Source organism: Peromyscus leucopus, chromosome X (genome assembly GCF_004664715.2).
Source record: "Peromyscus leucopus breed LL Stock chromosome X, UCI_PerLeu_2.1, whole genome shotgun sequence".
Lineage (NCBI taxonomy): Eukaryota > Metazoa > Chordata > Mammalia > Rodentia > Cricetidae > Peromyscus > Peromyscus leucopus.
Window position 1 is genome coordinate 93,001,515 of NC_051083.1, and position 24,863 is coordinate 93,026,377.

The 24,863-nt window shown below is 36.9% G+C and overlaps 1 protein-coding gene across 2 annotated transcripts in view; it reads left to right on the forward strand.

Annotated features, from left to right (window-relative positions):
- The window catches only part of Rnf128 (ring finger protein 128), a 109,383-nt gene that overhangs the window by 78,772 nt on the left and 5,748 nt on the right, over positions 1-24,863 (forward strand). For both annotated transcript variants that reach the window (XM_037199470.1, XM_028895124.2), the window contains exons 2-6: positions 1,250-1,497; positions 17,582-17,653; positions 22,410-22,492; positions 23,343-23,439; positions 24,205-24,373. In XM_037199470.1, the coding sequence (XP_037055365.1) occupies positions 1,250-1,497; positions 17,582-17,653; positions 22,410-22,492; positions 23,343-23,439; positions 24,205-24,373 (669 nt within the window). The remainder of the gene's footprint in view (positions 1-1,249; positions 1,498-17,581; positions 17,654-22,409; positions 22,493-23,342; positions 23,440-24,204; positions 24,374-24,863) is intronic.

The following is a 24,863-nucleotide window of genomic DNA, read 5'->3' on the forward strand; positions in this document are numbered from 1 at the left end:
AAGATCACTTCATCCTGGTTCATAAAAACTAGGAGGATTATAAACCTTGATAAGCATTGGAATGGCACAAACAATAAGACATTCTCGGAACATTGAGAAAGATAAGGTTTCTTTTGCTTTTCTAACCAAATGTGTTTGCGAGTAGAAAGGAGGTTATTACGGATATGAGGCCTTTAGTAAAAATCATAGTGTAAGTTCAGGTTTGTTCTTAACTGATGCTAAATAGAAACAAATACTTCTATCCCTTCTCTGTGTTATCTTCCTTGCTAACCTGAACAGGTCCATATATGAAAACTTAGAGCTCTTGGAGCAAAATGTCTGTCTGTCTGCCTGCCTGCCTGCCTGCTTTCTTTCTCTTTCCCTTTCTTGTAATAAACGTTAATTGGGTGAAGCCGTATCCTTCTCTACTGTCATTTTTTCCTTCTTTACTTTGCTTCATAGTACATTAATTGGTACAGAATATTGACTTTCCTTACAGCACTTCATACATGTCTAAAAGGAACTTCGTATTGGCTTACCCATTACCCTCTCTTGCTTTCACAGGTCTGCTTCTCCTTCCCATCTTTGGAGATATAGAAAAATACCACATCGTAAACATGTGTGTGGGCTGTAAAACATTTTATGCACATTATTTGTCTCAAATCCCTATCTTATTATATAAGTCTTTGTATATATTAATATTGAGTACATATGATAATCTGCCTCCTTATAATTAAAATGAATGCATCTACATATTTTAATATTTCTTGGGAGATAAGTTCTATTGTCTACCAGCAGTGGACTATTTATCATTAAGAAGGCCTTCATGAAATTTGCATATCGGGATGCTTTCTCAGGTCTGTACTCCTAGCTACTCAGGAGGCTGAGGCAGAAGGACCTGAGTTCCAGGCTTGCCTGGGAGGCAGAGTAAGACCTCACCTCAAAAAAACAAAACAAAACAAAAACAAAACAAACAAAAAAAAAACAATGCAAACTAGGCCTCAAAGGTAATACTGTTGAATTATGGGTAATGTTGTGTGTGATGCTTTCCTTTAAACTTATGAGCTCCTTAGATCCATGGCTAAATCTTACACGTGGTTATAACCCTTATGTCTTTTGAATATGTAGTAGGTACTTAATAATGTTAATTGAATTATAATACATCCTTTTGTATCATTAGGTCTGATTTTCAATGTTTGAAATCATCCAGTAAAATTGGATTTTTATATTAAGAACCTCAAACTAAAACTGAATTCCTTTCTTTTTACAGGTGCAGGAGACATTGTTGCAATCATGATTGGCAATCTAAAAGGAACAAAAATTCTGCAGTCCATTCAAAGAGGCATACAAGTAACAATGGTCATCGAAGTAGGGAAAAAACATGGCCCCTGGGTGAATCACTATTCAATTTTCTTTGTTTCCGTGTCCTTTTTTATTATTACGGCAGCAACTGTGGGCTATTTCATCTTTTATTCTGCTCGAAGATTACGGAATGCAAGAGCTCAAAGTAGGAAGCAGGTTTGTAATGCTCCATTTCTCCCAATTTTAAAATAGTTTTTACTGTTTCAATTATAGTTTGGGTTTCATGTTTATTCATATACTGACTAGACAAGATCTATGCATATGCTTTATGAAATCTAGTCATTTTAAAAGTATAGCAGTTTCCATCATCTCAAGTCCCATGTTCTGTCATTTGTCAAAGCAGTTAATCCTGATTGATTAAATCTTTTAACACCTAAGGGAGCACAGCCAACATTTATTTATAAGTTACTGTAAATACATATGTTGCATTAAATGAACTGTTTTTCTAAATTATAAAATCATTTCACACTCAAAGAAAAAAAAGAGACATTATAAATTTCAGATGAAGAAATCTTCATAAAACCAATATGTGTTGTCGCTGCCTGAAGGTAAATGTACGTGTGCATGTGTGTGCGCATATGTTGTGTGTGTGCGCATATTTGTGTGTGTGTGCATATTTGTATGTGTGTGTGTGTATGAGAGAGAGAGAGAGGGAGAGAGGGAGAGAAGGAGAGGGAGGGAGGGAGAGAGAGAGAGAGAGAGAGAGAGAGAGAGAGAGAGAGAGAGAGAGAGGTTTGTATGTGGGAGTGGAGCTAAAAAAAAGAAATGCTGAATTTCAGGACAATGTAGGTTTTATTACAATTATCTGCTGCGTGTGTGGACAGGGGGCATGTTCATGCCATAGTGTCATATGGAGGTCAGAGGACAATTTGCCTGTACCCTCCTTCCATCATATGAGTTCCAGGAATTGAACTTATGTTGGGACTGGACGCAAGTACCTTTACTCCTTAAGCCATCTTACCAGCCCAAGGAAGGTTTTAAAATCTAATTGTTCATGATACAGTGTTAAACTCCAAACATACTGCATGTTCCTAATTTTTAGTATATTTTGACATCAATGCTTTAAAAGTACAAAGTGTGGAAATGATAGAAGAAAACAGCCAAAGGCTTATAGAACAGAGGAGTGCCTATGATTCTTTATCCCTGATCCTGTCATCTTGAAACCATTTTCACCTCTTCCCAAAGCCTCACTTCTCTAGTTAATCACCTCAGATTCGGTGGCCATTCAGATGCACATATCTTCAGTTCTCTTCTACTTTCACTATCTTTGTTATAGAGTTATCCATTTGGCATCCCTAGGGGATTGGCTTTAGGATCTCATGTTGTATACTCAAATCCATAGGTGTTCATCTCTTATGTAAAATGGGAGAGTATTTGCATATAACTTAGCATATATGTGTACTATGAAATCATGTCTAGATTACTTAGAATAACTGATACAATGTTTACGCCATGTAAATAAGTCTTATGCTATGTTCTGTAGGGAATGACTGTCAGAGAAACTCCATATCCAGGAGAGATGCATTTTTTTTATTCTGAATATTTTCAATTCAGGGTTTGCTAAATCCTTACACATGAAGCCTGTGCATATGCAGGAGTAGACATACTTTCTGGCAAAATCAACCCTGGTTAAATCCTAATGCTCACCTAGTCTGTGTCTACACCTTGACTTGCAGAAGAGCCAAAAAAAATAGTTGTAGCTACACTGGCTTTAAATTTATGATCACAGTCTCAGAGTAGACCATTAATACTGCCCATTAATTAAATGTTTCCTTAGATATTTACTCTCTTACATTCCTTGTTTTTAAGTTTTACAACTTAAGTCACCAATACATTCTTCAACTTTACTGTCTAATTATATCTGATTCTACCAATAAAATGGAAGCAATCCAAAGAGTAGTTCTACACTGCTCCCTCTATCTGTATCTGTGTTTAGATCCTGCTCCTCTTCCATGTCTTCTATTTCGACAGATAGTTTCTGCAGCAGCCAACTTTCCATAGTATATAGGCTCTCTCTGTCTTTTGTGTACTCAAGGCTATCATTGCAGCAATTGTCCTTTCTCCCTACTTTTAGCGATGTTTCCTTTTCCTTTGGTTCTTTCCAATCAACACTGTTCTTCATCCCCCCCTCACTCTCTCGCTCTCTCTCTCCTTCCCCCACATAGCCTTCATGAACAAATGCTGTTGATTTTATGGGCACTATACATTTAGATTATAATTACTGCTTCCATTCCTCCTTCTTCCCTGGTCCATTGCTACTATCATTATTTTCTCTTCCCTTCAAGGGTTCTCAATGTAACAACAGTGTTGTGCCGCTTCTTCATAATGTCCAGCTGGTATTTAATGCTTTCAGGTGATCTTGTGCTAGAAGCAATAGAACATGTTTTTATATAATCTGAGAAGTTCCTCCAAGGCAATGAATTTTTGGCTACTTTGTGTACTAATTCTCCAAGAAGCAAAGAAGACCTCAGTGTATTGAGGACTGGGAGCAACAAGATTTTTGTATAGTGAGAAAGTTAATTGAATTTCACAATAGATGAAAAGTTTGCATTTTATTATAAAACCTATATAAAAATCAGATGCCACCATATATTAATGCATGGTGATCATCAGAATGTTTAGAATTAATTGACTTCTGTCCTCTTCAGTGAAGGAGCTTATCACAATGGCTGCAGGTTCAGCATGTTTCTAGCTATGGTCAGAAGGATGTTTAGCATTCCTATGCCAGGCCACTCAGTAGATTCACACTGTGTTAATATTTGACATTTGTGTGTCATACATTTTTTTATCTCTGAGGTTGGAAAAAATGCTGTCATGTATGACTAACTATTCAAAGGTTATAGTCACAATGATGAGAGTGGTTTTTGTATGTCCACAATAGGATCCGTGTTTCTGTATTCTAACTGCTCTAATAAATCTCTAAACTCCTTTACCAAGTAATAAGGTTTATTCCTAGCTTTTAAACAACAGAAATAAATTATTCACAATTCTGGAGGCAGGAGTAAAGGGTTTATAAAGAACTTTGCCTGGTGTTGCACAAGCTTCATTGCACAGTTAGGCCTAATCTTATCTTTCATTTAAGCAATTTTCATAGATTACAATGTATTTTATGAAAGTTAACCTCTGTAGAATTTCTCAAGAATAGCATTAAAGCTTCTCATTTATTACAAAAGGCTTTTGGAAGATCTGCTTTTACACTTTATTGGATTTTATCTCTTTCTCCTTTGAGGATAAAAGGATTAAATATATGGGTAGTAGTCACTTTTGCTTATAAAGATTTGAGTGCTGTAATGTTACTCATATATTTTATTTTTATAAGTTCAGATTTGTTTGTAAAAAGCTTCATGAACATATTTACAACTTTCACTGGACATTTAACCACATTTTCTGCTTTGTACTAGTAGAAATGTTGATGAAGCTGTATTATGGAAACTCTCCCCTTTATTAGAATATTAGGGAAGGCTGGGCATGGTGGTGCATGCTTTTAATTCCAGCAGATTCAGGTGGATCTCTGTGAGTTCAAGGCCAGCCCTACTACATAGTGAGTTCTAGGCCAGCCAGGTTTACAAAGTGAGACCCTGTCATTAAAAACCAAAGCAAAAGAATTAGGGAAGATTATGTATCCAGAGATATCTTCATTCTGAAGATTATGAGGCATAACAGTAAATATTATACAAATTTATCATGGTATAAGTTTTGGTAATTATTCAGATGAGCCCTCAGGTGTAATTTCTTTATATGGTCATAGAAGATGTTGAAGAGCACACATCATCCTGTTTTTGTGGGTGAAAAACTTCTAAACAGCATGAAAAATACCAGTGGGCTATGAATGAAAATAACATTCTAAGCATTATTAGACTTGTTTCTACTTGAAACAACCTTAATATGAAGTAAAGAAGATTATGAGAAACCTCATGACACAATTACACTAAATACTAAACTACTTGTGGTAATGACCACAGAAACGCTATAAGAATACAGTACCCAGCATTTGGAGGGAGGTATAGTGTATAGATGCTGAAATGATCTAAGGCAGTTGATACTCAGTGACAGCGTACATTGAATTAAATACTACTAAATGAAACAAATGAGGATACTTGGTAAAATAGGGGCTAGAACAGGTATAGCAAGAAAAGCTGGATTTACATTTACTTTTTAAAAGATAATTTTCAAGATTATAAATAATTATATCTTTTTTCCCCTCAAAAACCTCCCATGTAGTTCTCTTTGCTCTTCTTCAAAGTCATGGCCTCTTTTGTTTTCACGTGTGTGTGTGTGTGTGTGTGTGTGTGTGTGTGTGTATAAAACGATATATATATATATATATATATATAATATATATATATATATATATTCCTAAATGCATAAATATAACCTGACAGTCCATATAATGTTACTAGTATATATGCTTCCAGGACTGAACATTTGATACTGGATAACCAGCTCCCTGGAGAAGATCTCCCACTCTCAGCATTCCTTAGTTCTTTAAGGCCTGACAAGCTTTTCCCTTTCCACATTAGCATGCTGTTGGTGTCAGCTTTGTACATTTACCCTTAATGAACAGTGATTTTAAGAAGAGTAAGATGTAGTAATTAAAATAGATAGGAATGAGTCATTTCCAAGAGCAGGAGAAAAATGGAATCCCTTTAACATGTAATGAGCCTTGATAAAATATTCACACAAATCAGAGTAGTTGAGATGTTCAGGAAACATAGAAGAGGAGCAGAGAAAGGGTAAGGGCCATAAGGCAGGAAGGACTGTGAAAAGCCATCTTCTAGGTATCTTACAATCAGGGTAGTAATGAACTCACAGCAACTAGGTTTCTGGTCCTGAGCATGCACAAGACTGGCCCTGTCAGCAGTCAGTCATGGATAGGGTAGGAGCTTATGGGGCCCTACTCATCCCTGGTGAACTACTGTTAGCTACTGATAGATTTGAGGAAGGGGAGAGTCATTGTCTGCAGTTGCATACCTAGTGATAAGCTCACCAGGTTCTAGTGGACAGTTCCAAACCACTATCACACAGACATTCATGGTTAATCTCAGTGGTTCACAAAACAGGACAAAAAAACATGAATGTGGGAAGAGGATTGACAGATTTGGGAGGAGATAAGGGAGGGTGCAGGGAAAGAGTAATCAGAATATACTGTGTGTGTGTATGAAATTGTCCAAGGACAAATTTAATTAATAAGCAATAGCTAGGAAATAACTATTTTGAGAAGAAAAACATATGTCATAATAAAACCCACTAAATTTTATAAGTCATATGTAGTAATAAAAACAAGACTCTGTATGAGGATAGAAATAATTTTAATGATAGCCATGTGCTCTGTAATGGAGGGAGTTAACCATGCTGTACAACAGTTAATGGGAACCTGTAACTATATAGTAATGTGAATTAAGACAGATGATGCACTTTGTCCCAACTAACATCAAACCTAAACATGACACAGTCATTGCCACTAGTGACATTTCTCCATAATAATATTTCATGGATGAGAAAGATGAATTCTTCTACAAATGTAGAGTTCTGTGATATCTCCTAGTTTATTTGATAACTAAACCAAGCTGTATCATGATAATACTTTGAGTTCTGAGAATGTAGCTTAGTGGTAAAGCACTTCTCTAACATGTGCTTATGGGTTCCATCTAACACACACACACACACACACACACACACACACACACATTTAAAGGCTGGGGATATTTTTTTCCATTGATAAGCTGCTTGTTTCATAAATGTTAAGGCCAATGTAGATCCCCAGTACTCATAGAAAAAAGCCAAGTATGCCAGGGTTTGACTGTAATCCCAGTGCTGGGGAGGAAGAAACAGAAGGACCCGGGCTTTACTGACCAGATAATCTAGCCAAATTTGTGAGCGCTAGGCCAGTGAGTGACTTTGCTTCAAAAAATAACATAAACAACAATCGACATGCTAACATGGAAGGGGAAATTCTCACAGACTTCTACCCCTAGACAGAGCTATGAAATACTGAGAGCAAGAGAAATAGTCTTCCCCAGAGATGAGCACCCTAATTGTTTATTCAATACCAAGTGGTCAGTCCTGAAATCATATGCATATAAGTAACACTAACTGGACTGAGCAGTTGTATTTATATATTTAGGCATATATATGTAATTATAACAAAAGAAGATGGCCATAAAATTAAGGGGGAGTAGGTTGGGATACAAGGAAGGCATTGGAAGGACTGGAAAGTAGTGTAATTATTTAAAAAGAACAAACAAAAATAAGAAGAAAAATACCTGATGTTAACCTCTGGTATCCACATACACACATACACACACAATAAAATAATCATACTGTAATATGGTATAATACAGATATTGTTGGTAAGAGTCAACTCGTGTGTAAACAGATCATACACTAGTCAGATATACTGGGAGATTCAACTAAGATTTCCTCAAGATGTAATACCAATGGATAGTGACTTCCCTGAAAAAGAATTTAAATTACATAATTTATTGCTGTATTTTAAGGCACTCTGGACATCTGTATTACAAAGTTCAAGTAGCCATAGATCAAAGGGTAAATGGATAATGAAATTGGTGAAGCAATAAAAGATATTTGTGATGGTCTTATAGATGATTGAATTGTTGATTGAGCCTCTTTCTATCTCCTGTTGGCTTTCGCACCTATTAGAGGTATTTATTGTCCTTACAGACTGTGTGTGTGTGTGTCTGTGTTATCTGTGTGTGTGTATGTGTTGTATATACTGTAGATCTACAAATGTATACAAATGCTATACTATGCTAATATAAATACTATACTATATATAACTAAATCTATAAATATCAACTGAATACTATTTAATGTAATTATATGCTTATATCATAACATACATAATATCAATATAATAGTATATATAAATACTTAGAATTTACTGTAGTAAATACTTAGCAAATGAAGTATATATATATATATATATATATATATATATATAAATACTTTTCTAAAAAGTACTACACTAACTGATGGGTTTTTGTAAAAAGATTTTGATCAAAAACAATGTGAATAGATTGTAAGACAAGAGGTAACAGAGCAGAACTAGTTGCTTACTTGTTGAATGTTCCCAAGTTGGACATTAGCCAACTCTAGGAATGTGGCCTTCAAAGTGCCCTTTATATTAGTGATTGATGTATTGTTAGATATGGCTGGAGCAATGAACCATGTCGTACCAGTTTTTCAAGATTGCTTTGCACAACAGTCTAGCTAGATGATATGCACCTGGTTTCATTGTCTGGGTCCTGCGTTCAGAAAGCATGACCAGTTGCAAGGAGGATGATCCTAGCAATCAGCCCTTCTTACTCCTACCATTTGAGTCTGGGACTCTGATACTCAAGTTAGTTCCCTAGGCAGAGATATGCCATACATCCCCTTGCTGTTAGAAATAGCAGTACAGTGTGCTCTCAGATGAAGAAGGGCTGAGCTGTATTAATATCTTAAAATTTGTCCTTGGACCTGGTATGTTGCTGGCTCATGTCTGTAATTTCAGCACTTGAAAGGTTGACAGGCAAGAGGGTCACTGAGTGTCTGAAGCCAGCCTGGCTACATAGTAGGTTCCAGACAAGCCTGGGCTGCAATGTGAGACCCTATCTCAAAAAAAAATTGTCGTTGAATATAAACTATTGTAAACATTATCTGGAATATTCCCAATTGTGGCAAATTTTCTCTTTTAGTTAAATTAACTGAAAAATGCATTAGCTGCTTACATTTTGTACCATTATTTGTCTATCAAATCTATTATCTATCTCTCTATACCTATGTTTATATATATATATATATATATATATGCATATTTGTGGTTGATGTGTTTTCATGTATGGGTCTATTCTTGCCTACATTTGGAAATTATTCAGGGCCTTTTGTACCATGAGAATTTTGGCTCTTATATGGAGTAAGTTAAGCAAATACTTGTCTAAATGAGGCCTAGCTTCACAGCCTTTTGACTTTCTCACAGATCAAAAGGAAACTCAAATAATGGGTCTCAGAATTTTAATATATTCATATACTTTAATTTTATGCCTGTATCATTGTTTTATTGAGACTGGGTTTCACTGTTGCTGGTATATTTTCATTTGTTTGGTTTGGTTTTGCCACTGTGACAAAGTACCTGAGAAAACTTAAAGAAGGAAAAGTTTATTATGGTTTACAGATTTGAGATTTCAGTCCATAATCACTTAGCATGTCACTTTGGGCCAGGTAAAGCATCATAGCAGACCATATAGCAAAATTATTCACCCTGTTGTGGTCATGAAGACAGGAAAGGGTGGGTTCCCAACAATCCCTTCAAGGGTACACCCTCAATACTTGAATTTACCTTCACTCAGACCCACGTCCTAAAGGTTCCATCATTTTGTAGAAATGCTTCCACCTGGCAAAAACACCCTTAGGGTATGAGCCTCTGAGAACATTTAACTTGCAAACCATAAGAGTTACCCAAGGTGGTGATGAACTTTTGACACAAACAATTCTTCCATCTCCATTTTCCACAATGGTTGGGACTACAGCCAGGCATAACCATACCCAGATCATGTCACTAATCCTTTCCCCAACTATATTGCTGCATAATTGGCAAATAAAATGGTATCCAAAATGTTCACCATGCTGACTTGATATGATGTCCATTGTGAAATGATTACCATAGCCAATTTATTGAATCTATCCTTTACCAAACAGTTAGCACTGTGTATGTGTAGAGGCATGCATTTTGGTATAATAAGGTCACTTAAGAGCTGCTCCCCTAGCAAATTTCAAGTAAATGAATTTGAATAGCAGAATTCCAGAATTTTCTTCTCTTTGTAAAAAAAGTTAATCTCATAGAAGCAGAGAGTAGGAGAACAATTGCCCAGAGTTGAGAGAAGGGGATATGTTTGCTATGGACTAGAGTCAACTCAGAAGTACAAATTTCAGGCATAACACGATTTTTAAAGGTGCCGATTATGTTTCTTTGTTAAGGCTATAATTTTAGTTATAGCATATCCATTGGCCAGTTTTCCCTCTCTTCACAATTCTTCCTTGCAGTCCAGTTCCTTATACTGCTAATGGTGGCCATCTTTATGGGAATGACCTATATTCCTCTTTATCCCAGTCTTCAGGGTTTTTAGATATATGGGAGCATGTTTAATTGTTTGGTGCTCCTCTCCTATAAGGAACACCTTTTTAAAAATTTGCTTATTTATTTATTTATTTTGTTATAGCAGGGATCTTAAAGAGTCTTATTAATAAGATCAAACCCGAGGCTAGTTATTGGGGTCAATGCTGGTAAATCAGAGAGGCAGAATAAGCCACAGCTATCTCACCTTGCCAGTTCCTCAGCTGGTCCTGTTTCCTCAGACTGGAAGTTTCTGAGTCCTCATCCAGAATGAATCTCAGCTGAACTGTGTTGCTACAAAGCCTGAAGGCTTAACCAGCCGAATGCTTAACCAGCCAAATGCCTAACCAGCCAAAGGCTTCTTCTTTCTGGTCCTCACGCCTTATATATCTTTCTGCTTTCTACTACCACTCCCTGGGATTAAAGGCTGGCTTTTGGGGATTAAAGGCATGAGTCACCATGCTTGACTATTTCCAATGTGGCCTTGAACTCACAGAGATCCAGAGGGATTTCTATCTCTGGAATGCTAGGATTAAAGGTGTGAGTGCCACCATTTTCTAGCCTTTGTATTTAGTGGCTGTCTGTTCTCTGACCCCAGATAAATTTATTAGAGTACACAATATTTTGGGGAACACAATACCACCACATTTTGTTTCTTTTTTGAAATAGGGATTTTTGGGTATAACAGCTCTGGTGGGCCTGGAACTCGCTTTGCAGACCAGGCTGGCCTTGAACTCACAGAGATCCACCTGCCTCTGCCTCCCAAGTGCTGGGATTAAAGGCGAGCACCACCACTGCCCAGCCTGCTTCTTTCTTTTTTTATTGAAGAAAAATATTTCCTAATGTAGAAACTCTTTTTCAGATATTCTGCATAGGTTTTCATTGAGCAAGGCAAGTTCTCAGATGCCTAAATTCCCACATAGCACAGACATTGCATTTGCTCACAAGAATGTATCCTAGGAAAAGAATCCCCTCACTATATATTTTCAAAAAAAATAAGCATTGTTTTTATAAACTCTGAGCCAAGATTACGATTTTTTTAACTTTCATTCTTGGAAAATGTTCTTATTTTTAGCTTTTAATGAAGTGTTTGTTTTTTAAAAGGCAGTGACTTACGTGCAGAAAAATCAAGTTTGTTTGTGTTAACCTCTTTCTTGTTTTTGTGTATTCTAGCCCCATTAAGTAATTAGTTTAACTATAGAAGTGATGTTGTTCATATATATATTTCATTTCCACTGAATGTTAAATGCCCTGTGACCAAAACCCAGGCTGACAAATCACCAGATTGACATACGTTTTACTGAATTTGGTATGAATATACAAATGAACTAAATAGAATATCTCGTGTTCCTTGTAATTTATAAATTGAAAATTATAATAAATAATAATTCCTCTGACTTTATTTTCAGCTCCTTCCCCGCTGCCAACTCAGAAATTCTCAGAACCAAAACAGCAACAATAACCCAAAACTGTGTAGCTGATATATCTTCAGTTACTGGCACTGTCAAAGCTTTTGATTGGTTTGAAAAATGGCATCAAGCTTCTGTTAAGAAAATTGGCATACACACAAAAAGCAGTGCTTTTTTTTTCAATTCTCAACTCTATTGTCAAATAGTCTTAAACCAGATATGATTTAGGATTGAGGAGGAGGGGAGAGGCTGTTAGTATAATATGCCTATTTAAAACGTTTCTCAAATCACAATGTATAGCAATTTAGAAACAATTTCAAGACTGAATAATAGCTGACTTGGAGGGTTCCCTCCCTTGTTTCTTTCCTTTATCTTCTTCACAAGGAATGCAAAGCCTTTTTAAAGGCTTCTTCTCTAGCACACAATGGAGGCAGTGTACTGCGGTGGAGAGATCAGCAGCTTCAAAGTCACATACAAGCTGGGGTGGAACTGAATCAGCCCTGCAACTAGCCACCTGTCTGGACTTTAGTCAGGCTTCAGAACCCACTTGACTTGTCTATAAAACTTGGATATTAAAATCTCTATTTCACAAGGTAGTTAATGATTATACGTGATGACACAGACAGAAATCTTAGGGATACATACTAGTAGTCTGGGAAATGCTCTTTAAAATTTTCTTTCCCCCGATGTACTGGAAAAGAGACTTGAAAAAAAATGCCTTGTTTGAGAAGGTGCTAAAAGTGTTTATATTTTTAAATTAAATATTCTCTAAATGAGTAGGCATTGTAGAAATTTTTAAAAACAAACCATTAAGGCCCAGTCCTCTAGCTACTAACAGTCTAGTGGGAGAAAAATAAGGACTTATGGAGCATACACTTCTCTTTTAAAACTATTATTATTAATTTCTCATACATCTCATATTATGCATTTTTAAAACACTCACCCTACGAACCTCTCTGTGATTGCTCCCAGGTCCACCCCAGTCTCTACCCCTCGCTGCGAACTTTGTGTTATTGTTTTTTAACCCACTGAGTCCTATTGTGCTGCCTGTATATCATAGGTATGGAATTACCCACCAGAGCAGTGATTCTCAACCTGTGGGTTATGACCCCTTAGGGGGCCAAAGACCCTTTCACAGGGGTCGCAAATCAGATATCCTGCATAGCAGGTATTTTTATTAAAAGTCATAACAGTAACAAATTACAGTTATGAATTAACAACAAAAATAATTTTATGGTTGGGGGGGGTCACCACAACATGAGGAACTGTATTAAGGAGTTGCAACATTAGGAAGGTTGAGAACCACTGCACTAGGGCATGGGTCATCTAGCAGGAGCCACACCCATAAAGAAAATTGACATTCCCTCCCCCAGCACCCATCAACTGTAAATAGCTCCTCAAGTAGGCATGGGGCTCTCAAAGTCCCCCCCCACCTCCATGCAGGAATGTTTACTGGTTTGATCTTGTGCAGGCAACCACAGCTGCTGTGAGTTCATGAGTTCAGTGGTCTTCCCATGTCCAGAAGACATTTCATGCTAGCCATCCGTGACCTCTAGCTTTTACAGTCTTCCTGCTGTATCCTTTAAGAGGTCCCTGAGTTTTGACGGGTGTGATACAGATGTCTCATCTGTGGCTGAGCACTCCACTAATACTTACTCTTTGCATTTTGACCATTTGTGAGTTTCTGCATTTAGCACCATCACTGAACAAAGGCCCTACTCTGGTGAGGTCTGAGAGCTACATAAAATACTCATTTTTATGGAATAAATTTCAAATTACTATTTGAACCAGCATGCTGTCTTTAAATGTTGCAGATCTTTAGAGATCTTCTATAATCAAGTTTCTTATTTAATAACTTGGCATTTGCAATTTGTCCTTGTGTGTGTGTGTGTGTGTGTGTGTGTGTGTGTGTGTGTGTGTGTGAGAGAGAGAGAGAGAGAGAGAGAGAGAGAGAGAGAGAGAGAGAGAGAGAGATTTCACCCCCATCACCTATTTTTAGCTTGGTATTAATACCACCTCTTTTGTTTCTTGGGAATAGATTTATACATGGCATATAACATTGCCCCTGGGCCTAAAACTAAAATTAATTTGAATTACAATTGTAGCTGCAATGAAGAAAATTACTTGTTTGGCATTCATTACTAGTAAATGTATAGGCATTGTCATTGGAGACTTGGGGACTGCTAATGTATTGAATTGAATATTTAGGAATGAGAAATCAGAAAATGCAGACTTGAGAGCTTGTTTGGAGGGTCTGTCAGGACAGTACAGCTACTCATACCCTTGATGAAGGAATGTCCCTGCTCTATAGGGGAAGGTTGTCCTCTTCAGCCAAGCATGGAAGTTTCTGAGATACGTGTGGAGTGGTAAGGTTGAAAGGGGACACCGGCCTGGCCAGCCAGATTAGCTGAGTCAACCTTGGAGATGAGTAGGGTGACAGATGTTGTAACCAGATCGCCCTCCCATCCCAGAGTATGTACACTTAATCAAATAAACATGCTAGAGAAATATCACATCCTAATGACTTCATTTCTCTAATTGTCTCCAGAGCTTCTTGCTTAAACCTCAATCAGAAATGCTTTAAAGACAAATAACCAAAGAATTAACAAAGATATATTTGTGGGTATACTATATTCCTTTCTCTCATTGACTCTGTTTTCTCAATGTCTGAGTAGCTCCTGGTCTATGTGATAAGAAAGTACTGAGGCTTAGAAATCTGAGCCAGAGCTAGGCCTGTGGGTCCTAGTTGTTTAATGAAAGAAACAGAGTTTAACAGACCATAGGCACAAAAAACTGAAAAACTATTAGAAAACAGCTGAATTATAGATGTTTTTACTGGACTAGACTCCAGTTCTATTATTATTCTAGCCTTTACTAGGGCCTTCATTAGCATCCTCATTAATTATTTTGACCAATTTATATTTACTGGGTAAGTAGCAATCTGAGAGGGATTTTTTTGTAGGATACATCTTTGGGCATTGAGGACATTATTTACATACCCATACTATGGATTATTTTCTTCCAAAATGTATTTGTCAGAATTATTTATAGACATGTTTCCTGTACCCAGTGATATGTATTTACAAGTAGTAGTTTATAGTTTCATTACTCAATATCTTATTGAGTACCTATGATATGTTAGACACTATGTTAGATGTTTTATTTGCATTATATCTAATTTTCATGTAACAAGTATCAGCTGGGGTCCCTGCTAGGGAGCAGACCCTGCATGGCAGGAGCTATTTTCATTCTCATAATGAACTCTGGTTCTGAACACCTACTGTTTGCTGAATTTCTGGTAAGTTTATTCATTTTACAATTCAAAATAAGATTGTGTATCATATAACCCCCTGCATTGCTATTGAGTCCACATAGTATCTACCCTGATGTGAAACCTATCTCAACTTCATTTTAAACATATGGTATATTCATCTGAGACATTCTTACATAGAAAGAATATAGGCATATTTTTTTCTGAAAGAGAAAGATTTATTTGCAACATTATTTTTCCTGCAACTAATTCAAAGTGCATAAGGAGAAAGGCAGTCTCTCAATGATTCCATTATTTGTGATCTTTTTTTTTTTTAACTTGGAGGGTCATCGCACTTGATAATATGACTTGTGCAGAATGTATTAGTCCTTGTTCCTGAGCTTTAGTTTGATGATGAATAACCAGACTTATCTAGATACGTGCTCAATGAAACAACTCGGAATCCATCCTCCTTCCTAGACAATGGTGATCATAAGCAGCAGGTTTCCTAATACTGAATATTTTAAGAGTTGTTATTATCCTCATTTTCTAGAAAAGTAGGTAAGCTCAAAAATTCAGTGCCTTGTTAATGTTATTCTTTAGTCAATGACAAAGTCAGATTTTGAATCTAGTTCCATTTGAATTCAAATCATGTGCACTTTTGTTTGAACAAGACCCATTTCAGAAAAAAAAAAACTGGAGAAGGTGTACTTTAAGGTCCTCTGAGCTTTAAAATAGGAAAATTGCCTCAAAAATTCCTAGTGTCTGAATCCATTTGGGAGAGAGGCATACTGTTTTTTTCAATTATGGTCCCAGGGATGCTATTTTTTAAAGTAGGGAAACACAGTATGTAAGTTTCAGTAATTTGTAGATTTAAGGTCTACTCTACATGAGGAGACTAATGTCTGGTATTATAAATCTTGCCAGGAACTCAGGGGGTGGACACATTACTAGTATTTTGCTAAATGGACATATTATCAAACTGCCTTCTAAATTCATATGTCTAAATCCATAGACAGTGCAATTTTCAGTCCTCATCAGATTTGGGCAGTGTACAGGAGTTAACACTGGTTGAAGTATAGAGAACAAGTGTAGATGGGGTATTGAGCCATAAATGGGGCATCTATATCACACTGCCTGACCCCAAGGCTCAGAGAATATCTGAGAAGAGGGAGTAGAAAAGTTATAAGAGCCAGATATTTGAGAGGATTAGGGTAAAACAGTAACTTCTGGACATTATATGACCACTACACTCATGAGCTTACAGCAATTGTGATTAACTCCACAAGACTTAGACAAGATCAAACCAGCCAACATTCCTCATGGAAGAGGAAGGGCTGGAATCATCCCCACTAGTTGAACTTTTTACAATTGATGGATACTTGGAATGGAAAGTCAGTTTTATTTAAATGTGTAGCCCTGGTAGATAGACCATGCTCTAGTGCAGCAGTTCACAACCTGTGGGTTGCTACCCTTTGGGGTCACATATCATATCCTGCATAGCAGATATTTACATTACAATTCATAATAATAGCAAAATTACAGTTATGAAGTAGCAACAAAAATAATGTTATGGTTGGGGGTCACCACAGCATGAGGAACTGTATTAAAGGTTAAAGCATTAGGAAGGTTGAGAACCATTGCTCTAGTGGATGGGCCCACATAGCTGTGAATATATAGGTAACATACAATTGACTCAGTGGGCTATAAGGAAAAGTTTCAATAATTTGGAAGATCCTGCTTAGTAGCAGATGAATGAGATATGTATTATGGTTAATTAATTTGTGGTGTGTGTGCCAAGAAGCTATTTGCAATTGATACCTGCTGGGAAATAAAAATCAGTTTTCTCCACTGGAGTGTCACTGGGTATATCAACCACACTCAAGGGCAGGCCCCGTACCCAGGAGTAGCTAGCTAAAACAAAACAGACTGGTTTTTGTTTTATTTTGTACACTTTTTGTTTTGCTTTGGAGAGGGAGGGAGGATATGAGAGGCATTGAAGGAAAGGAAAGAATGTGATCAAAATATATAAAAAAATTTTAATTAAAAAATTATGTGTGGGCATGCATGCATTTGAACATGTGTGTGGAGGTCAAAGGTCAAAGACGGCTGTCTTGCTCAGTTGCTGTCCATCTTATTCTCTGAGCCAGAGCCTTTGACTGAACCTGGAGCTCACTGAATCAACCTGACTGACTGGCTGGCAAAGCTCCGTGATCTCCCTGTTTCTACTTCCTCCATGTTGGGATTAGAGTCCCACACTTGGGGGCTGAGCTTTTCTGTGGCTGCTGGGCATCAAGCGCAGAGCCTTATGCTTGCAGAACAAGCCCGTTACCAACCAAGCCATCTCCCCAGCTGCAGATTTTAATCTCTAAAGTTTTATTTGGATAGTAACTTTCACCAATTAATATTATATCACTATACCTTTTATCACACTTCTTTTAAAAATGTGTCTTCTAATATTTGTTACAGAGGCAGTTAAAGGCAGATGCTAAGAAAGCTATTGGAAAGCTTCAGCTGCGCACTTTGAAACAAGGAGACAAGGTACTTTTATTATTTTTAAAACAATCATACCAGGCCATTCTTTAAATGCCCTCCTCCAATTGTCTTTTCATTAGCATTTATATACCTCATTGATTATTAAAATTCTAGTCAATACAGAAATTAGAGTGTATAATGGCCCCCAACTGTACCTAGGTACTAATCACTGGCACCTGCAAATATTACATTATCAGGCAGAAAGAAATTGCAGACAGGGAAAGTTTAAGAGGGAAGTCATGTAGGACTATTTAGACAAGCCCTAAATGTAATCAGAATCCTCACAAGCTGGAATAAAGGAGGAGGTCCGACTGCCATCCATAGCAGGGTTGCAGTGGAATAAAAAATAAAATGTGGAGTGTTCAAGGAAGAGCCATGACATGGAATGTAGGAATTCTTTAGAAGCTAGAAAAGGTAATGAAAGGTATTTTCCCTGAAGTCCCCAGAAGGAACGTAGTACTGCCAATTCCTCAGTTACTTTTGACTGCCACAAAAGATTAGCCATGCAAATGGAAGCCAACAAGTGATGGTAATTTGCAACAGCAATGATAGAAAACTAATATCATGCTTCAGTACAACTTTGTTTAATGTCCATTTTAGATTTAAGACAGTTGAAAACCCACTGATGAGGAAAGACATCCCCAAAAACCTGTAGGACATAGTGAAATAAAGATTTAACATTTATAACACCATCAGGAGCATTAAGATCTTAAAAACAAATATTCCAAATGTGTTTATATGTTAAGATTTATATGTTAAAAATTGTACAAGACCAATGAAAGAAGTCACAGTATCTGGGGATTATAGCTCAGTGGTAGAGCTCTTGCCTAGCATCCTTGAGGCTTTGAGTTCAATCATAAGTATGGAGAAAGAAATCAAAGAAAATATAAATAAATATCATATTTATGGATCAAATACTTCATTGTTAAGGTGTCAGTTCATCTTAAACTAACCTATGCGTAAGATAAGAGTTTCAAAAGAATTTTCATGAGATAATATTAGAAAAGCTCAAGAACTAGTATAATCAATACAGTTTTGATGAATAAAAACTGTAGAAATTGAATGTGCTGTATCACCACTCTAGAGATGGCGGGACCTGGGAAAATGGAGCTGATAAATAAGGCAGACTAAAGTCTCATGTAAGAGCCAACTTTATTCAGAGCACCGGACAATTTATACTCTGGAGGTTCAGAACTGTCAGATGAGTCAAGTTCTCATGAGTTCAAACTGTATACAATTGCAAGGACAAGCCACATGTGGCAAAAACACATTTTTCCATAGAGGCATATAAAAATTAATTGAATAATATCAGCAAGCAATAATGAGCAAGCTGAAGTCAACTCACTCCTATCCACTACACCTGAGAGGAGCACAAAAACACATTCCAGGAACAATTCAGTGTTTTGAAGAAACTGAGGTCACAAGACTCTGGTCTTGTTTTTTTGGAGTGTTCTCACAAGCACTTAGAATTTTCCTCATATGACTTCATTCCTGGACCTTGTACATGCCTTCAATTCCAGCATCCAGAAAGCTGAGGTAAAAGGATTGCAAGTTCAAGTTTAGCCTAGGCTACAGAGAAAGACCTTGTCTCAGTATAGGGAGGTTTAAAAAACAAACAAACAAAAAACTTCAACTAGTAATTCACATACACACCCCAAATTTTCAGGATTATTTTAAGGCTATGTCTGTGGGGGTGTGGAAATGCTAGACTTATAAATGAATGGTAAGATATAGAATCCAGAAATGGACCAACAGACATGTGGCCAATTTATTTTTATTTTTTTAATGAAGATCCAAAGGCAATGAAGCAAGGAAAACTCTCTGCAGTGATGATCTGTCTTAGTTAAGGTTTCTATTGCTATGCTTAAAGCACCATGACCAGAAGGAACTTGGGGAGGAAAGGGTTTATTTAGGGTTACAGTTCTGTGTCAGTCCATCACTGAGTGAAGTCAGGACAGGAATTTAAACAAGGCAGGAACCTGGAGGCAGAAACTGATGCAGAGGTCATGGAGGAGTGCTGCTTACTGATTTGCTGCCTCATGGCTTGCTCAACATGCTTTCTTGCAACACCCAGGAACACCAGCCCAGGGTGACATCACCTACAGTGAGCTATGCCCTCCCATATCAACCATCAATAAAGAAAGTGAACCACAGGCCAATCTTGTGGGAACATTTTCTTAATGGAGATTCCTTCTTCCAAAATGACCCTTATGTCAAGTTGTGATAAAACTAGCCAACATAGTATCCATTTTTAAAATACCTCCATTCTTTGTACAGTGTAAAAATTAACTCAAAAAAGATTATAGGCCTAAATATAAGGTCTATAACGATTGATTCCTTAGAAATCTTTGGAAAAAAATAATTCATGATGTAGGTGAGATACATTAATAATTTTTATGTGTGACACCAAAAACAAGTCCACAGAGAAAATGTGGAATTTGACTGTCAAAGTTTAAGAATTTCTGTTCTTTGGGGGCAGGCAAGATGGCTCAAGAGTACTGGCTACTTTCAGAATACCCAGCTTCCATTCTTAGCATTCCCAACCATCTGTAACTCCAGTTCCAGGGGATCTGATACCCTCTTCTGCAGGTACCTGACATACACATGGTGCACAGACATAAAAGAAGGTAAAGCTGCCGGGCGTTGGTGGCGCACGCCTTTAATCCCAGCACTTGGGAGGCAGAGCCAGGCGGATCTCTGTGAGTTCGAGGCCAGCCTGAGCTACCAAGTGAGCTCCAGGAAAGGCGCAAAGCTACACAGAGAAACCCTGTCTCGAAAAACCAAAAAAAAAAAAAGAAGGTAAAGCTTACATACACATAAAGTAAAATAAAATAAAAATAAAAAATTCCTATTCTTGCCGGACTTGGAGGCATAGGTGTCTTCTCAGAGTGAAGCCAGCCTTGTCTACATAGCAAATTCCCAGGCAGCCAGAGGTCCACAGTGAGACCCTGTATCAACTAAACAAACAAACAAACAAACAAATGGATTTCTGTTATTTGAAAGACAGTTTTTAATGAAAGAAAACACAAGGCACAGTCTTAGAGAAAATATTTGCAAACTGCACATTTATTGAACGACTTAGAATATAAAAACCTCTTGACTCAACAACAAGAGGAGCAGCCAAATAAAAATAGAGACACAAACCTGTGATAGGAAAGCAGAAAGGAGATTGTGGGGAAGGGCCATAAAGGTACAAGAGGGGTGGAGAATATAGGAGTGGGGAGAATCAACAACAACCAAATACATTGAAAATTCCACACTGAGGAGGCTGGAGAGATGGCTTAATGGCTATGAGCACTGGCTGTGCTTCCAGAGGACAAGGGTTCAATTTCCAGCATGCATGTCTTGGCTGACAATCATCTAAAACTCCAGTCCCAGGAGATCCAATGCCCCCTTCTGGCCTATTCAGGCACTGTATGCATGTGGTATACAGATAATGCATTTAGGCACTCATACACATAAAATAATAATAAATAAAATAATAGAAAAATACTATAATGAAACCAATAGTATATGTGCTAATTACTTTGAATAAATATGTACTGAAGAGATGGTTCAGAGTTTAGGAGCATTTGCTGCTCTTACAGAAGTCCTGGGTTCAATTCCCAGCTCCCATTTGGTGGCGCACAACAATAAAAATATGTTTTAAAATTTAATAAATATAGTAAGTATACTTACTAAACAGATGTTTCATCAAAGGAACATATGGCTGAGAAGTATACAAAAGAATGCCCAATGTCACTGTTCATTAGGGAAATACAAAATTAGAACCACCTGTGTTACCAGTATACATTCCTTAGAATGGCTAAAAGTAATAAAACCTGGAAAAGACAAGCCCTGATGAATATGTACAACCTCTGGGATTCTTAGGTATCTTCTGGTGACATAAGATTATGTCTACCTGCAAAACAGATTAACAATTTCTTATGAAGTTAAAAAATGCATTTACCATACTAGACATTTACTGTAAAGGAAGGAAACTCCTATATCCCCATTAAATTCCTAAACATAGTTATTAGTAATTCTTTCCAAACTGGAAAGAATCTGAATTCCCATCACCTGGTAAATAGATAAACTGTGGAATATTCATACCATGGAATACAATTTAGTAATAAAAGGGTAAGCAAGTCCTACTGCTACCTACAATGACATATGCAAATATCAAAGGCCTTATGATGAGTGAAGGAAGCGAGACTCAAAACTTAGATAGTACATTATTCCATTTATATGGCATTATTTTTAAAAGCCTAAGGTATAGGAATTGAAAATATAACAGTGATAGGCAATGGTTGGGAATGAGAGGAAGGCTTAGTTACTAAGGGAATATGGATGAATTTATTGGGGGTAATGTCATTATTCTATATCTTGATTGTGATTGTGATATTTCTACTTATGTTTTTCAGAATGTGCAGGACTGTAGACTAAATGACTGAATTTTACTATATGCAAATTATACCTTTTCAGAGAAAATATAACTATGGAAACATATACATGTCTTTCTATAAATTCTAAAGTCAAGAAAAAGAATGGAATTCAGTACTACATGGTTTAATTTGTTCTTTCTCCGTTTTGTTGACTTTATTATTTTGCCTCTTCCAAACGTCAATAAATTGAAACCACTCATTGAAACTTCATAGCTGCATACTCAGTAATGTTTCTCTTTCTATAGGAATTTCTATGTGTTAAATGAATGTACATATGCTGGTCCAGCTCTGAAATTTAATTTACTTTTTCTTGTTTGAGTAACACTATTTGTTTCTAGGAAATTGGCCCTGATGGAGATAGCTGTGCTGTGTGTATCGAGCTCTATAAACCAAATGATTTGGTGCGCATCCTAACCTGCAAGTAAGTTTCATCTTCTTTCATAGCCATAAAAATAACATCCTTAAAATTAGCATGACGAAGGAAAACTATTTTAAATGCTTCCAAATTGATATAGCACTAAAATTGAATTATAGTTTCCAAAACCCAGTACAATTTGTTCTCAACAGTTTTTATCTCTGCAGGAAACTGAGAAACCTAGTCAGCAGAGAGAGAGAGGGAGAGAGAGAGAGAGAGAGAGAGAGAGAGAGAGAGAGAGAGAGAGAGAGAGAGAGAGAGAGAGAGAGAAGAGAGAAAGTGTGTGTGTGTGTGGTTAGTACTTGATTATTTTAAACTCATTCTAACATTCCTATTGAGAAAAAATAAAAATCAACTTAATGGCCTATTTTGAAGTCTTTACTCTTTAGATGTTTAAAATATTATTCCTCTCCAGAAGGTTAATCTTTTCCTAGCTATTAAATAGAGGTACTGTTGGAGCCCATTTCATTGCCTAAAGCATCAGTACTGTGTTGTACTCAGTGCTATATCATTCTGTTACTGAGAATGATGATTCTATTTTAGAGTTAGGGAACTGATAATTTTAATATTGTAACATTGGAACTACCGACAGACTTAAGTCAAGCAGCATTAGCCATTTTCAAGTTATGAATACTAAAAATAGTTTTTTGAGGCTAGAGTAATGGGGCCTCTATATTCCAAAATTTCTGAAATCTGTCCTGTGGCCCCTTTATTAATTGTATGTTTAAAAGGGGAAAAGACATCCTTGCAAAGGCTAAGTGTAATCTCTGTGTGTGTGCGCGCGTGCGTGAGTGTGTCAAAGTGTTGTTGCTATTTCACATCTTATAACTACATTATCTCTTTTCTCCTTCATTAGTCATATTTTCCATAAGACATGTGTGGACCCATGGCTTTTAGAACACAGGACTTGCCCCATGTGCAAGTGTGACATTCTCAAAGCTCTGGGAATTGAGGTAAACGTTGCTATATTCTTTCTATGAAGGAACTTCAGCAGTGTGGTATTTATATTCCTGGGCATTCATGAAAATAACATCCTTCTCTCTCTGGGTAGGTAATATGCAAATCATTTAGTTCATACCCAAAACTAGACATATTTCTTTCATAGACACAGAGAGGTTCCTACCGTCTTGGACATATTCATGTTCCTTCTTCTCCCTTCTCAAGTGTACTTATTATATGGATCAGAATTAGAACTGTAAACTACCACCTTATCTACTTTTCTGTTTTAACTCTGTCATTATTACATAGTTACAAATTTGTCATTATGTAAGCGTGACAGTTGGAGAAGGCATAATAAAATTATATTTTATATATAAATTTGGTAAATGAAAAAACTTATCTTCAAGATAAAATAAATGACAACTCAATAAAATCTTTTTACTTAACAGAAATATACAGATGAGACAATTTTCAGTTCTCTTTTGGGACAGAATAATATGTATTAATGTATACTGAGTGCCTACCTTGTACCAGCCATTATTTTTTGAGGTGAAGGGATCAACCAAATGAAGACATATGTACCCAATTGTTAGAGCCGATTCCTACACTAGCTACCATGACTGGGGCCAGCAAGAGATTTTTGTGACATGAAAATAGGTTAGAGGTTTATGAGGCTAAGAAATACTGCTCTGAGTTATCACCAATGAAAGCATCATAATCATATGTCAATGTAATGCATGCACTCCAAAAGTCTTAATTTGTTTGAATGCTTTCCACAGGTGGATGTTGAAGATGGATCAGTGTCTTTACAAGTACCTGTTTCCAATGATGCATCTAATACTGCCTCTCCCCATGAAGAAGACAACCGCAGTGAGACTGCATCATCTGGATACGCTTCAGTCCAGGGAGCAGATGAGCCGCCTCTGGAGGAACATGTGCAGTCAGCAAGTAAGCACAGTACTGAAGGGCAGTGACCTCATCACAAGTAGTCCACTGTGGGCCACACATCTCTCCATGTGTTCTTGCTTTTTAGTGATGGTTCCATCCATCCATTATGCCATTTAAGTTTTTTTTTTCTATTTAAAATGATGCAATGAAAGATGTACTCCTGCCATAAAGCATATGCATATTCAAAGAGTACATACATATTCAGATATTCCTAAAATAGATGGCATGCCGGAGGAATTGGGATTATTCATAAAAAAAGAGTTTTGTTGGAAAGCTGCTCTCTGGGCCATTTAAATGTTGGCTCATTAACTTCTTACTGGGGCGAAGGAGAACCTTTAAATTTTAGAAGCCATTGTTTATTGCATATAAATCAGAATGTGGGATAAATGACTCCTGAAATGATAGAAGAATTTGATTTCCAGCAGCTAGGTTTATGCCTATCTTCTCAGGAATCCATCTTGTGCATAGGAAACTGGGTTTAACAATGGTA